Source organism: Anopheles gambiae, chromosome 3 (genome assembly GCF_943734735.2).
Source record: "Anopheles gambiae chromosome 3, idAnoGambNW_F1_1, whole genome shotgun sequence".
NCBI classification, from domain to species: Eukaryota; Metazoa; Arthropoda; class Insecta; order Diptera; family Culicidae; genus Anopheles; species Anopheles gambiae.
In genome coordinates this window covers 48,362,251-48,375,442 of record NC_064602.1, presented here as the reverse complement: position 1 = coordinate 48,375,442, position 13,192 = coordinate 48,362,251, and the positions used below count along the sequence as shown (strand labels likewise).

The following is a 13,192-nucleotide window of genomic DNA, read 5'->3' as shown; positions in this document are numbered from 1 at the left end:
AACCACAAACCCCAAACACATTTTTGGGTGATACGAAATATCATGCGATAATATTATTTGCACGATCAAGTAGAAATCAAAATCTTCAGCTTCCTGTTCACAACACCAATCTTCTTTATTCGGCGCACAAAGCATCGATACACGTTTAATTATTATCTACTTTTACACACAATTAGCTACACAAAAAACCATGGATGACATGCTTAGTCCAGGTACATGATCGCGAGATAAGATATTATAAGAGGTGAAGGTTAATATTTGGTATTATTTGTGATAAGATAATCAGGGCAGCTGTATAAAATAAATGAACCATCAAGTATTTCACTGTCGCTTGAACATGATAATGCACAGGCACCATTCGAAAATCTGAAAGTGTGTAATGCATTGGGTGGAGCTAAAAGATCAATAAAATTTAAGATTAAATCTTTTAAATATCCGAACCAAGTTATGTGACTACTTACCATTTTTAAAGAGATAAAAAACAAATGCAAAGGAGTTATTCGTGAGACATAGATTATTTTTCGTTTCTACGAATTACTTTGTTAATGACCACTTTAAAACAAATTAAAATTATTGGATTCCATCTTAGGGCACTTTTCCCTTTTAAGACCGTAGGCTGAAGTTGCAGTCTATCAGATCTTTGTATTGTATAGCAGTATTCGAGCAGCTATAAAACTGGGTATAATATTCAAGTGGGCTTATCAAAAACTGTATGTATTTAGAAGGTTGATTTTTACTGCTTCTGCTGGGTGATATTGTGGGAGACAATTGTCAAACTCTGCATACAAATTTTCAACGTTCCTACACGGTGGTCTCATAGCCTGTTTTTTAAAACAAAATTAGAAGGCCACTTTTTGACAAAACTGGTAACTTGACGCACAAAACACTTTTAAAATCTACGTTCTCTTTAGTAAAAGCACTTCAAACACGTGAAAGACTGCGATTTGTAAGCTAAATTAAATATGAATGATGTAACATCCATTTTTGATTCAAAACAACATCTTCGATGAGTAACTAATGTCTATTACGTAGGTGCTGCTATGGCAAACGTTCAAATCCTATGGAATCCTATCCTTTCTGTCAAATAGAACTTTTTTTTTTATTCAGAAATTAGTTGTCAAGCTATATGGGACGGGACCACCTGGTCTACATACACTTTGATTCTAAATTCTACCTCCTGATCTCTTTAATACACCTTGGGATGAAGAAAAAAACAACCTTGTATTTACATTTTTTCAAGCTGGTACTCAAATCTGATTCTAACTTTGAGGCTGAAATAATCTAGGCTGAAAATCGTAGGCTAGTTTTGTGCGTGGTTTTGTATGGAGTTGTCAACAACTAATTTCAGTCGCAAAATGTCAATCTCCATATAAAAAGCTGGTTAGCATCGTGAAAGGTCCCATATTTGGCTAAATTATAATTGAGTTGGAACTATGAGATTGGACATGAAATATAATAGAAGACCTTTTGTTCTCCTCTTAAAGCCAGTGTCTGTACAATCCTCGTTTTTCTTGATATTAGAGTATGTTGATAGCACTTGATTTTATTTTGTATTGAATTCACATGTGAAATGTAAATTAGCTTAAGTTGATGTCAAAACAGTAAAGCTCGCCTTGATAAGATGAGTGGTGTTTTAAATATGGGCATACGCATATAGGTATCGTATTGTAGGTAGATAATGCAGTAAAGTGTAATTATATAGTTTTGCATCTGAAAGATACGCAATTTTGTCGATGTTTGTGAGTTCAATTTAATCCATGACTAACCATTGTATGTTGTTGACTGGTAGGAATCCAAGTTTTTCAAATATTCGGATTGACTTTTCATTATTTGAGCTAATGAATGTTTGCACATGCTGTTTATGGTCATGTGCTATCAGATGTGTCATTGCTTTGACTAACGTACTACCATAGCCTCTATTGCTACAATGTGGAACTGTGTACAGGTGACTGTAAAGGACGAAAAACAGTTGTTATTAGAATAGCTTCATAATAAATATATAAAATATGGTTTGCCTATCTTACGCGATACCATCGAGATCATTTTTAAATACACAAGCCACGAGATTTCCCGATATTTTGTCGAATAAACCGAGACTTCCATTATATTGAATTGCCGATTCAATATAGCTTTGCGATGTTTTGTAACGATAGGGCCACCAATCGTTTATTTGTTTTCCATGCATTTTTTCTAATGGTTTTAGCTGTACCTCGTTTGGAACACTACATTTAAAAAGAGGCATTAATATCTATTACCACATAATAACTAATAGTACTTATTTAATTTGTCGTAATACTTACACAACTTCGAGCTTAGAGGCTTCATTTGGCGGAATCCAGTAATTAATGAAATCAGATGTATGTACTTTAAGTTTAAACTCGAATGCCTTGTGGTGAATTTCGGTTTGAAGTTCTTTTGCACCACCAATGACAAAGACAGGTTTCAGATTCCACTTTATATATTTAGTTGTTCGAATTGCGTTACATAGCTCATAGGGAGGCGATTCTAGTGAATGAGCCATGATGTATAAATCCTTGAGGACATAATAACATATTGGTTGAGTGATAAAAAAATCGGCAAAAGCTACAAAAAACATGTATAGAAACGTACCTCCTCACGACTGATGGCCACAAACGTGGCACTTTGGTTGAAATTTCCTCCTGTTGGAATGTAAATCGTCTTTTGTACTCTATGCGATAGTTCTTCGCGAATATGCTCAGGAATTGTTTTGTTTATTCGCAAAATGTTTTGCAATATTAACACAAACTGAACATGCTCTGGAATCTTTTCCTGGTAGTTTTCAATGAGTTGTTTTATTTCTTCTGTACTAGCTGGTCGTAGCGGTTCCATCGTACCACCCATCTCAATTTTGTCAATAACAGGACCAAACTGAAAATATGATTTCGCGAGAAAACACGTAGCTCATCTGTTGGTTGCAACGTATTACAAACTCCCCAAGCAACAATGGAGAGAGACTTAACTTCGGGTGACTTCGTACATGTGAATCGCTTAAGTTTGTATTAGTTATCAAACTCCGCAGCAGAGGCTCACGATGCCATCGTTGTGCTGAGAAACGGTGACGTGTGTAGTATTTAAATGTTGTGTGCAATTTAGAACAGATTACGTTTTAATTTTTTATGTCCAGATTAACGAGCACTTCAGCAATTAAACGATGTGGATGTCAAAACAAAAGATGTGCTGGACAGTGAATCAATGATCGTGTATTTTCATGAGTTAACAGCAGTTGGCACTTCTAACTTTAGCTTTCAGGTCTTAGTTTGACTTTGGTCCTCTTGTAGTGCTAGTGTACATGTAAATGGGTAATGGAACTGGTGAGCAAAACTCTCACATAAAAGCTTTAGCTGAGAGAAAGTAAAATATTTCTCGAATACCACTTGGGACCTACAGCATTGTCTTTTACGGTCTTTGACATTGCCGCGGGCAAGTAAATAAATGATAAGAGCTTGTGCGTACCGATAAGCCGTTACAGGGTTTACCTAGCTAATCGGGCGTCGTCAAAGTGTTATCGGTCGCCGTAAATACTTTTTCGGGCGACGTCAACCCTCAATTGGGCACTGTCATTTCTATTCGGGCCTTGTGAAGTATGAATCGGGCAAAGTACAGAATGAAAGCGTCCTACTTTGTATTTTGTTGCTTTCTAGTTGTAAAACAATACTTTTTTGCGAGTAGTTTAACTGATATGTAAGAAAATTCACTATTTAAAAGTTAAATTACATAAAAAATGATTCAAAATCCCAATTAAATTTTTTAATTCAAACCTGTACAATGCAATTTGGTTTTATATTTTTTTAAACATAAAATATGTTTGGTGATTAAATTAGATTAACTGTTTAAAATAATACATACTAAGTTAAACAACATGCAAAATACGTATTTTTAAACAACTTAATGGATCAAATACACCGGAACTACCGATTTGACACCTTCAAGAGTAGGACGCTTTCATTCTGTACTTTGCCCGATTCATACTTCACAAGGCCCGAATAGAAATGACAGTGCCCAATTGAGGGTTGACGCCGCCCGAAAAAGTATTTACGGCGACCGATAACACTTTGACGACGCCCGATTAGCTAGGTAAACCCTGTAATAACTCAGCTATTAAAAGCACCATCATGAAGTTGCAACTACACGTATTTTACAAAGAAACAATTGAATTGACGCTGTGTATATTTTTTGGCAACGATGTATTTCAATTTTATAATTTATTACGAAAAAAATATGTTAAAACTAAGCAATACGGCAAAGCCATCCCAACTGAATATAAAAAAATATATATGTTAAAATTATTAACATGAGTACTACGTTTGGAAAGAACAGCCCATATGGGGATTGAACCGATAAAGGGCATGTTGTTTTCTATAAAATATAAAACATATTTCCTGTAATATCAATAGCGATATCATCGTACTGTGACATATGTATTTTAATCAAATCTCTCTTTTTATTTTTGTGCAAGAGAAATTATACAAAAACAACTGTTTTATTATATGCTGTAAACTTTTGTCAGTTGAATGAAGATGCTTACATGTTTACATGTTACAAGAGTTGCCTTGATACGTTATTCTTTATCACACACAGTGTTTGGTGTTAGAAATTCAGTTCCTAAAACAGAAATGCAGGGTTGTCGAAAGCGCAGTTTTAGCAAATATTATTTGTACCTGGTTACATAGAGATCTGTTGTATACATTTAATATTAATATACCAACCTGAACACCATAATAGCTCGTATTCTAAAGTAGCCTTTTGGATGTTACAGCATAGCTCTAATAAACTATTTTTGTTCACGTCTTTTCAGTTTGAATTACACAACATCAAATTTTAATTTTATTCATCAGCTTTTAAGTAGATTGTTTGTACAAAACTTAAGATAGTTTTTAAGTTGTTTAAGTCAAGCTGGAGGCCATGTAGTTGATAGTATAAAATAAATAAATAAATAAATAAATAAATAAATAAATTCTAATTTGTACAAACTAAGTCACTATTACCTTAGTGAGTTTTCAGAGAGACTGAGCATCACTTATCACTGAATAAAATTATTCACAGATAGCCTGTGTCATTTGTGGTAAAAAGGATTCGGAGAAAATTAATGTTCTTTGAAATTTACTAAAAAGGGTGGATCGGCGGGGTCGAATTGTAGATGTATTAGTTGTTGCAAATAATAGTTGGAGTTTTCTCAATAGTTTCAATCATAACAGTCAACTGGGTTTGAATAAACAACTTACTATTTTCAGAAACCTCACAAGAATTACAATATAAAAAGCTGAAATATAACAATTATCAGTTTATTTTAACATTTGATATTTTGAACTATTATTCCATCCTTTAACTTATTACACATTTGTCAAGTCTTTTTTACTTTAGTAATGTCCAGTGTAAAGTGGCTGAGCTATAACCTTCTGAACGGGTTGAGCGACTTTAACATTGGCTGGTTCGCGGCGTACAACAGCGTTGAATCCATTATGGTCGTCAGCAGTGTAATCCACAATGCGCTGATGACCATCGGCATCCAGCAAACTGTATTGGCCCTGCACCTGGTCACCGTGGCGTGTCTCGTGCTGACTTTTCACATCTCCAGTGTGCGAATCGTGCACGGAGTACGAGAATTCATAGTTAGCTGGTGCATACTCTTCGACTTGCTTGACGTAGGTGGGCTGGGCATAGCTCTTTACGAGTGCAGGCTGTGCGTAACTTTTTACCACGGCTGGTTGTACGTAATTTTTGACGATCGCAGGCTGGGCATAGGTTTTAAGAATCGCTGGTTGCTGAACTGTTTTGATTAAAGCCGGCTGTGCGTACACTGTCTGTTGTGGTTGTGGCTTGAAAAGAGCTGGCTGTGCGAAATTGATCGGTGCTGCATGGTAGACTGGGTTTATTGGTTGTTGTAAACCGGCATTTCCTACGGCAAACACAGCACACAGTGCAAAAAACTAAAAAAGAGAATATGTATACAATTATTTATTAAAGAAAACCAACCAAAAGCTATCTCTCGTGCACATTTGTGGTACAACTCCTAAGGAGATAGTGCGCATACTTACTTTGAAAGCCATTCTGTCTAGCCGTATATGCCTAACCAAATATCACCTTTCCAACCAAAAGAAATCAGACGAATGACAGCGTTCTTGAATTCCACATTGTCTTTATATATGCGTTGCACAGTTCGGGGCAAAGTTCCTTGAAGCATTTCCTTGGAAGACTCAAGCACTGGGAAGGTCCTTGTGCGCAGCCGGCTTACGGCATAGCCACTCTCCGGACGAAGGGGAATGGAGACAGCTGAGTAAGCTTGATCAAGTTGCGTCCCCAGGCGAAACATTGTGCCCCAGAACGTGTGTGCTGTATTTTCGGAAGTTGAAAGCGGTAACATGAAGCAGAGCAGTATTTCTTCAAGGGCAAGCTGGCATGTGGTGTTATGCCTCAGGTGGTGTAGACAGCAAGACAAAGTGTTACTTGATTGGGTCTTGCTGTTTTTGGGGATTGATTCAATTTACGATGTAGGTGAAAACGAAATTGGGGCGTACTGGCCAGTTATTACTTGAAGGTACACTGGTTGGCGACGATCTCGTGGCTGACCGATAAGTGTAAGAGATTTACTTTCCATATGGTTAGAGCGTGATCTCAATTGTGGCGGTAGGTCAATGCAACTGTAATAGTTTGAAGCACTGAACGAGTCTTGATGTGAGTAATATTTTCAGAGACTTTATGACTTAAATTGAGATACTGTTATGAGGTCATAGGTAAGTAGATGTTGGAAAATATCTGCTTAGCACTTTGAGTTAATAAACTCAGGCATATTGGGGGTATTTAGGTTGTGAAATCGAGTGTCGTAGGTGAAAATAATTAAATACCGCTTTGATGTTTGATGTTGAAATGCTCGTTAGTTTTATATGATATAAATGCGAAAAAAGGTATTACAATAAGTACTTTAAAAATATATAACTTAAATAAGGAAATACATTTTGTACTTACTTATATTATGCATTTGGGAGTTTCTGAATTTTTTATAACACTTCTGCAACAACTACATTTAGTATATAAGACGAGTTTGATTCAAACAGCTGTGGATTTATGCAAACAGCTATGGAAAGTTGGTTTGTAGCGCGGTAGAAAATAAACTTAGTATTTTTTTAAATAATAACTCCACCATGTTTAATGAATTCGGAGATATTATACACATGTTTTACAAACATTATTAGGAAAGAGTAATTAATATCTTCTTCTTCTTTGGCACAAAGTACCGTTGTCGGTCAAGGTCTGCTTGAACCGCTAGTGGGCTTGGCTTTTAGTAACTTATTGAGTACCTATAGCAGGATAGTCAGTTCCACGTAGGAGGACAATACATATTTGGACGTTGAACCCACGACGGGCATGTTGTTAAGTCGTTGACGACTGTACTACGAGGACGGCTTCCAATTACCTATACATATATGATATTAGAACTATTCGCTATACTATACGTGTTTCCTACATCCTATCCTATTCAATATTCTATTCTACTATTTCTTCTCATCATGAGCATTTTCTTACGCATCATAAGCTTTTTCAAAGTTCGTTCAAGTTCAAAGCAAAGAAATCGTGTGACAAAGAACTGCATCTAGTAATTCCACGCTGGTACAAATTTGAGGATAATTAATGAAGGGGTAATGTTGATTATAAGGAAGGACTGCGATGGAAACTATTAAAATATGTATTTTCAAATAAAAAGAAATGTTTTTCCACTTAGACGAATTAGGGAAGCAAAGTGTAAAATAGAAGAATGTTGGAATAATAAATTCCAAATACGTATGAATTATTATGTTGGAAATATGATGCCAATAACGTATGTTTTCCCATACATTACTCCAAATGCGTAAACAATTATATGTTTTTTTTTTAATTCTAATTTTAATGTTTACAGCGCTACAAGCGAGCGTTAAATAGCTGGTTGCAAAAATCCACTGCTGCTCTGAGCCATTCTCCTGAGCGTTAGATAGATTCCAATATATGCCTGCCAACCTCCATAGCAACATAGCAAATTTTCAATGACGATTTGAAACATTCCACCGAGTGAATCAAGTATCGATTCAACTTTTATCTTTATTTCCGCATTAGAGGCGCAGATAAAAGTGTAATGGAAGTGTGTTTATTGACACGATCATATTAGAGCAGTTCTCCGAATTCAGCGTTCAGCTCACATTTTTCTTTCTTTCATGATAATAGGGAATATTTGTGCTGATGATACGGTAATGTATACCAACATTGCGTAATAATTGCAAATCACCTCACATTTTGTCTTAAAAAATGTCACTTGTATTTGTACTGTTTAACCTATGAGCGTTAAAGATAAATGTCGTGAAACAAGGATGATAATGAGATAGAGAAAGAGTAAAAGTGCACTTTGAAACTGGTAGTTTGAATCAGCGTCCTGTAACATCTATGCCCCTTTCAAAATTAGTAATGAGAGAGACCGACAGTTTTGACAACAGCTGGAGCTGGTTGGCTGTAGTACGCTGGCTGGGCAGCAATAATTTTAGCTGGCTGAGCGATAACTTTGGCAATGGCTGGTTGGGCGATGACTTTCTGAACAATTGGCTGCGGGATCTTGATATCGGTTGGTTCGCGATGGACGACCGCGTTGAAACCATTGTGGTCATCGGCGGTGTACTCGACGGTACGCTTGTGTCCATCCGAGTCGATCAGACTGTATTGACCGTGCACTTGATCCCCATGGCGAGATTCACGCTGCTCCTTGATGTCGCCGGTATGGTCATCGTGAACACCGTAGGAGAAATCGTACTGTGCATCGTGATCTTCATCGATGTGTTTTACGAGGGTCGGTTGAGCAATGGTTTTCACGATCGTGGGCTGTGCAATTGTTTTGACGATAGCTGCTGGCTGGGCCAAGTGAGTAGAGTAGGAAGCTGGCTGATACGATGTATGAATTTGCTCGACGGGAATCACTCCGGCACTTGCTACAGCCAGAACAGCGAAAAGGGCTACAAACTGTAGACGGTGAAGAAAGAAGTCAAATGAGTTAGGCTTTCACTGTGATAATCGTGTGATAATAGCCGAAACACCTACTTTGAACGCCATCTTGTATGCTTTTCCAAGTGCACTAGATCTGAAGAGTCAACCTAAACTGATGCTTCAAGTTGGTAGGCCCAACGCTTTTATACAGTCTCTCGGCTGCTTGCCGAATGATCGATGAACGCCGGCTGTCACAGTCGAAGGGTCCTCAACAAGCGGGCGTCCTGTCAGACCCTGGAACGGTCTAGCAATTTCTCTGCGGTTGCTGTTAGCCGTTCTTTTTGCATGTCGAGACTGGTATTTTTTTTGTTAATTCATTTTTTGCACATTTTATTTGCATCGCTGCAATTCTCGGCTCCAAAAGGAGTAAAACATTTCTCCCACCATTTGTTGCCGGTGGAATTGTAGTAATTGGGAGGCCTGTTTTATTATCTTCTTCTTAGCTTAACGTATCGGTAGACCGGTTCCGATTCGGCCAGCGATGCGAGACGGTACTTTCAGTTTCGCTTTTCAAGATACAAGTTCAGATGTTGCATAACCATGCGAATGAATCCCCTCAGGGGAGTTTTTGTGCTAGCGTGTTCGGGAACCCATTTCAAGCGATTTTTTTCTTCGTTTGTTTGTTTTTTGTCTCACTGCGCACTGTAGAAGGGTGGGACAGAAAAGGTGAAAATGGAACAATCATTAAAAAACCGCACATATTACGGCCGGTGATCTTGTGAGAGGAAAAGAAAGAAACATACGTGATGTGAACATCCCTGACCATGGGCATGATCAGTGGACGGAAGCACCCTATTTACCTAAAGCTCTTGAACGAAGCCCACTTTTTCCTGTCATAAGAGCATCTATTTAAATTCATTTTAGTATTGCAAACAAATGGTTGGGAACATCGAATGTGCCATTTTCTGGGACAGTGAGCAGAGACTTTACACTTCGCTGCGCGTCAAGGTCGATTGTTAACAGATGCACCGGACCCGAACGGAGAAGATAGCTTTCATTTTCAGCTAGTGTTTTTACCATCTTACGTTGTTAGTAACTATTGACTATGAAGACTTTCCAGTATTTATCGAAACTTATTTTTTAAGCGATTTGGTTTTCTTAATAAAATGATTATAAGAGCAAATTTATAAATTCGCTGTATAGTTGGACAAACACGTTTTTGTTTATTTTCCGTCGAACATCGTTTGCTTTATTAAATTGTTATATGAATGGCATTATACAACATCACATTACTAGGGAAATCATCGCTGTGATGGATGGGTCTATGTGATTATTTGCAAAATCAAATCATTAACATGTCAGGTATGGCGGTGAGAATGTTTCGTGTCTGGCAGTGATACAGCGTAGCAGATCAGTTACTGTACTGATAAGAAACTGAGGGCGCTTGGAATCGAACCTCCGATTGAGATGCAGTTTCTTGTACGACTTGACGACGATCATCTCGATTGTCACGTCCCTCTTCCCGGCGTTCGTCTCGTCGCTCTTCACGGTGCTCGTTAAGGCGATCTGTTCGGCGTTCTTCGTGACGTTCATCGACTCGGTCATCTCGAGCACTGCTTTGGCGGTTGTCTTCACGGGTAGTATCGCGTCGGTCTTCACGGCGGTCCTCGCGGCGATCCTCCCGGCGGTCCTCACGGCGTTCCTCACGACGTTCCTCACGGCGCTCTTCATGGCGGTCTTCTCGGCGATCGTCATGTCGTTCATCGCGTCCGTCATCATTCCGGCGTTCATTTCGTCGATCTTCACGCGGCTCCTCAGGACGATCGTTTCGAACAGTTTCGTGGCGATCTTCACGGCCGTTACGCTCATCTTCGCTGATTTCTTCTCTATTAACACGCGATGTTTGATCTCGGCGACGAATTTGATCGACTCGTGAAACGGATGTATAAGCTGGAGCTATAATAGTATCAATAGTATAAAGAGGAGCAACTGTTTGGGCAGGGATGAATTGCAAAATGTGATTCAGTCGGGGGCGATGGGCAGGTTCACGGCGTTGTTCGGCATTGAATCCAGTGCGGTCATCAGCACGGTAGTTGACAATTTGCCGGATACCGTCAGCATCAACCCAAGAGTACTGTCCACGGACGTGTCCATTACGGCGAGATTCTTCCTGGCTTTTCTGGTCTCCGGTAACTGGGTCGTGAACCGAATATGAAAAATCGTATCCAACTTGTTCATCGCTTTGATCGTGCGCATCGGTGGCATATCGTTTTAAATCCCATGGATCGTTCTGCTGTTGTTGCTGCTGTTGTTGCTGCTGTTGCTGCTGTTGTTGTTGCTGCTGCTGTTGTTGTTGTTGTAGCTGTTGTTGCTGTTGTAGTTGTGGTTGTTGTTGCAGCTGTTGATGCTGTTGCTGCTGAGATTGTTGATGATAGTCTTGCAGACTAGCAGCGCTCACAGCTGCGATTAAGAATATCGTAAACTGAAAACAGTAATATACATTATTTGTGATTCATACAATGAAAAAGTTTGCTTTCCAAAATTACCTTCAACGCCATCGCAACGTTGATGGTGTTTGGATTCTAGTAATGTGTAAGGACCAAGCTGCGATCAAACTGATACCGTTTGCTGAGAAATGTGGCCTTTTTATAGTGCTAATCATTCTAGCTCTAGGTGTCTTCTTAGTCTATGGCGACAAGTAAGGTACACGGTAAGATGACACTGGGCGTGATTGATGCGGTGTTTTGAGTTCACTACTATTCCTAGGTGGCTCTAAGTATCATGGTTGGTATCAAATATCCTAAACAACCTTTCCATTGCCTTGAACATATCTTAGTACTTTTAACGGTAGACTGTGGTTTACCGATAGAGAGGGTTAAGTTTTCATTCACTTACTCTGATTGTAATAGGAACTGCTAGGTAACATATACATCTCTGAATGTCATTATAGTTCAATCAACGTTAGCTGAAAGGTGATGTGTATTAATTATTATTGTCAATAATACGTAGAACAAAGCGGCCTGTTCAGTCACAGGCACGGAAGCACTGTCAGTTTGATAGCGTGAAATAAACTCTCTTTTAATTTTACGCTAAGAGAAACAACAGCCGTTAAACATAAAATCCTAAAAAGTTAGACGGTAACACCAAAAATGATTAAATCCGAAATCGAAGGATTTAACACGACCTTATCAAGTGTAATCAAACTTTAACTAAGAGAACTGCAATACACAAAAAAAAGCTCAAAGTTAACGCAATTTTAGCGTAATTAAAATGTGTGGAATGGTATAATTAAATGAACACGTTATGCAAATAAAATGTGAGTTCTATCGCCGTCATAGGATGGTTTTTGTATGGTTCCTGCGTCTTGTATTGTCAGTACTATCGTACGAAACATTTTAGGAAGAAAATCAAAATCAAAAATCGAATAACTAAAAAGTAATTCGTAAAACACAACATTTTTAATTTATGATATTTTGAGCATACCAATGAGCAGGGATGTACTAAATTGGGCATTTTCAATTTCGGGAAATAGGAAAAAAGTTGAACCATAATCTCGTTAAAAATAAAATAAAATTGTTTAAATATTTCGGTAAAGCAAAAATGTATATGCCTAAAGTCCGTATAAGTATACGAAAAATTGTGTTGTTTATACACTTTCGAAACAGATGTAAATAAAAATGACAAACATTAATTTAAAATTCCATTCAAACGAAAATACCCTATATTTACCCGGGTACAAACAGAAAAAGTAAAAACCAAAAAAAAAAAAGCGCGTAAAAAGGTGGGGTAGATACGGTACAACACTGCCCATGAGTCCATAGCTGGTACAGCTTGCAATGTGTGCCAGGAATTCTAGAACAATAAAGAAAACTGTAAAACATTAACCGTTACGGAGTAACAGCGAAGCTAAATTGAAAGTGTACTCATGAATGGTCGTGAACTCGGTTGACATTTTGATCGCAACCGAATCAAAACTCAAGACTGAAAAAGTGAAATGTAGTACACGATATTGAAAACAATTCAGTCGCCTGTACGAAACTGGTACAGTTCTTCAGACCATCGAGTAAAGTTGGCTGATTTTGAGTTGCTAAAAGTTGCATCAGCCTAGAGCATGGTGTTGAACTGGATTAAAAAGTATTTTGGATGGGAGCCGAAGTTAATTGTAGCTTTTCTGCACATAAGATGCGCAGTATGTATTCACACGCGGTAGTGTAACGTTCGAGCATAAGAT

General features: G+C 38.1%; 4 protein-coding genes across 6 annotated transcripts; all 4 read right to left on the bottom strand.

The window, feature by feature from the left end:
- Nucleotides 1-90: 90 nt before the first annotated feature.
- Nucleotides 91-3,032, bottom strand: LOC1279535 (uncharacterized). Of its 3 annotated transcripts, none has more exons than XM_061654952.1 (4): nucleotides 2,611-3,022; nucleotides 2,301-2,533; nucleotides 2,025-2,222; nucleotides 91-1,949 (listed from the first exon to the last, which is right to left on the bottom strand). In XM_061654952.1, the coding sequence occupies exons 1-4, from the start codon at nucleotides 2,860-2,862 to the stop codon at nucleotides 1,751-1,753; spliced, it is 882 nt and encodes a 293-aa protein (XP_061510936.1). In that variant the 5' UTR covers nucleotides 2,863-3,022; the 3' UTR covers nucleotides 91-1,750. The 3 variants fall into 3 exon arrangements, with proteins under 3 accessions (XP_061510936.1, XP_061510937.1, XP_061510938.1); XM_061654953.1 differs by having other exon boundaries at nucleotides 1,518-1,949; nucleotides 2,032-2,222; nucleotides 2,611-3,027; XM_061654954.1 differs by lacking the exon at nucleotides 2,025-2,222 and having other exon boundaries at nucleotides 1,518-1,949; nucleotides 2,611-3,032.
- A 2,250-nt stretch (nucleotides 3,033-5,282) lies between these two features.
- LOC4578368 (cuticle protein 7) lies at nucleotides 5,283-6,143 on the bottom strand. The gene is made up of 2 exons (XM_001238133.3): nucleotides 6,057-6,143; nucleotides 5,283-5,948 (listed from the first exon to the last, which is right to left on the bottom strand). The coding sequence occupies exons 1-2, from the start codon at nucleotides 6,066-6,068 to the stop codon at nucleotides 5,379-5,381; spliced, it is 582 nt and encodes a 193-aa protein (XP_001238134.2). The 5' UTR covers nucleotides 6,069-6,143; the 3' UTR covers nucleotides 5,283-5,378.
- Nucleotides 6,144-8,281: 2,138 nt separating this feature from the next.
- LOC4578367 (larval cuticle protein A2B) lies at nucleotides 8,282-9,663 on the bottom strand. The gene is made up of 2 exons (XM_001238132.2): nucleotides 9,076-9,663; nucleotides 8,282-8,997 (listed from the first exon to the last, which is right to left on the bottom strand). Exons 1-2 carry the CDS (start codon nucleotides 9,085-9,087, stop codon nucleotides 8,446-8,448), a joined length of 564 nt encoding a protein of 187 aa, XP_001238133.1. The 5' UTR covers nucleotides 9,088-9,663; the 3' UTR covers nucleotides 8,282-8,445.
- Nucleotides 9,664-10,177: 514 nt separating this feature from the next.
- Nucleotides 10,178-11,599, bottom strand: LOC4578366 (ras-interacting protein RIP3). Its single transcript, XM_001238131.3, has 2 exons — nucleotides 11,508-11,599; nucleotides 10,178-11,443 (listed from the first exon to the last, which is right to left on the bottom strand). Exons 1-2 carry the CDS (start codon nucleotides 11,517-11,519, stop codon nucleotides 10,373-10,375), a joined length of 1,083 nt encoding a protein of 360 aa, XP_001238132.2. The 5' UTR covers nucleotides 11,520-11,599; the 3' UTR covers nucleotides 10,178-10,372.
- Between the last annotated feature and the right edge of the window lie 1,593 nt (nucleotides 11,600-13,192).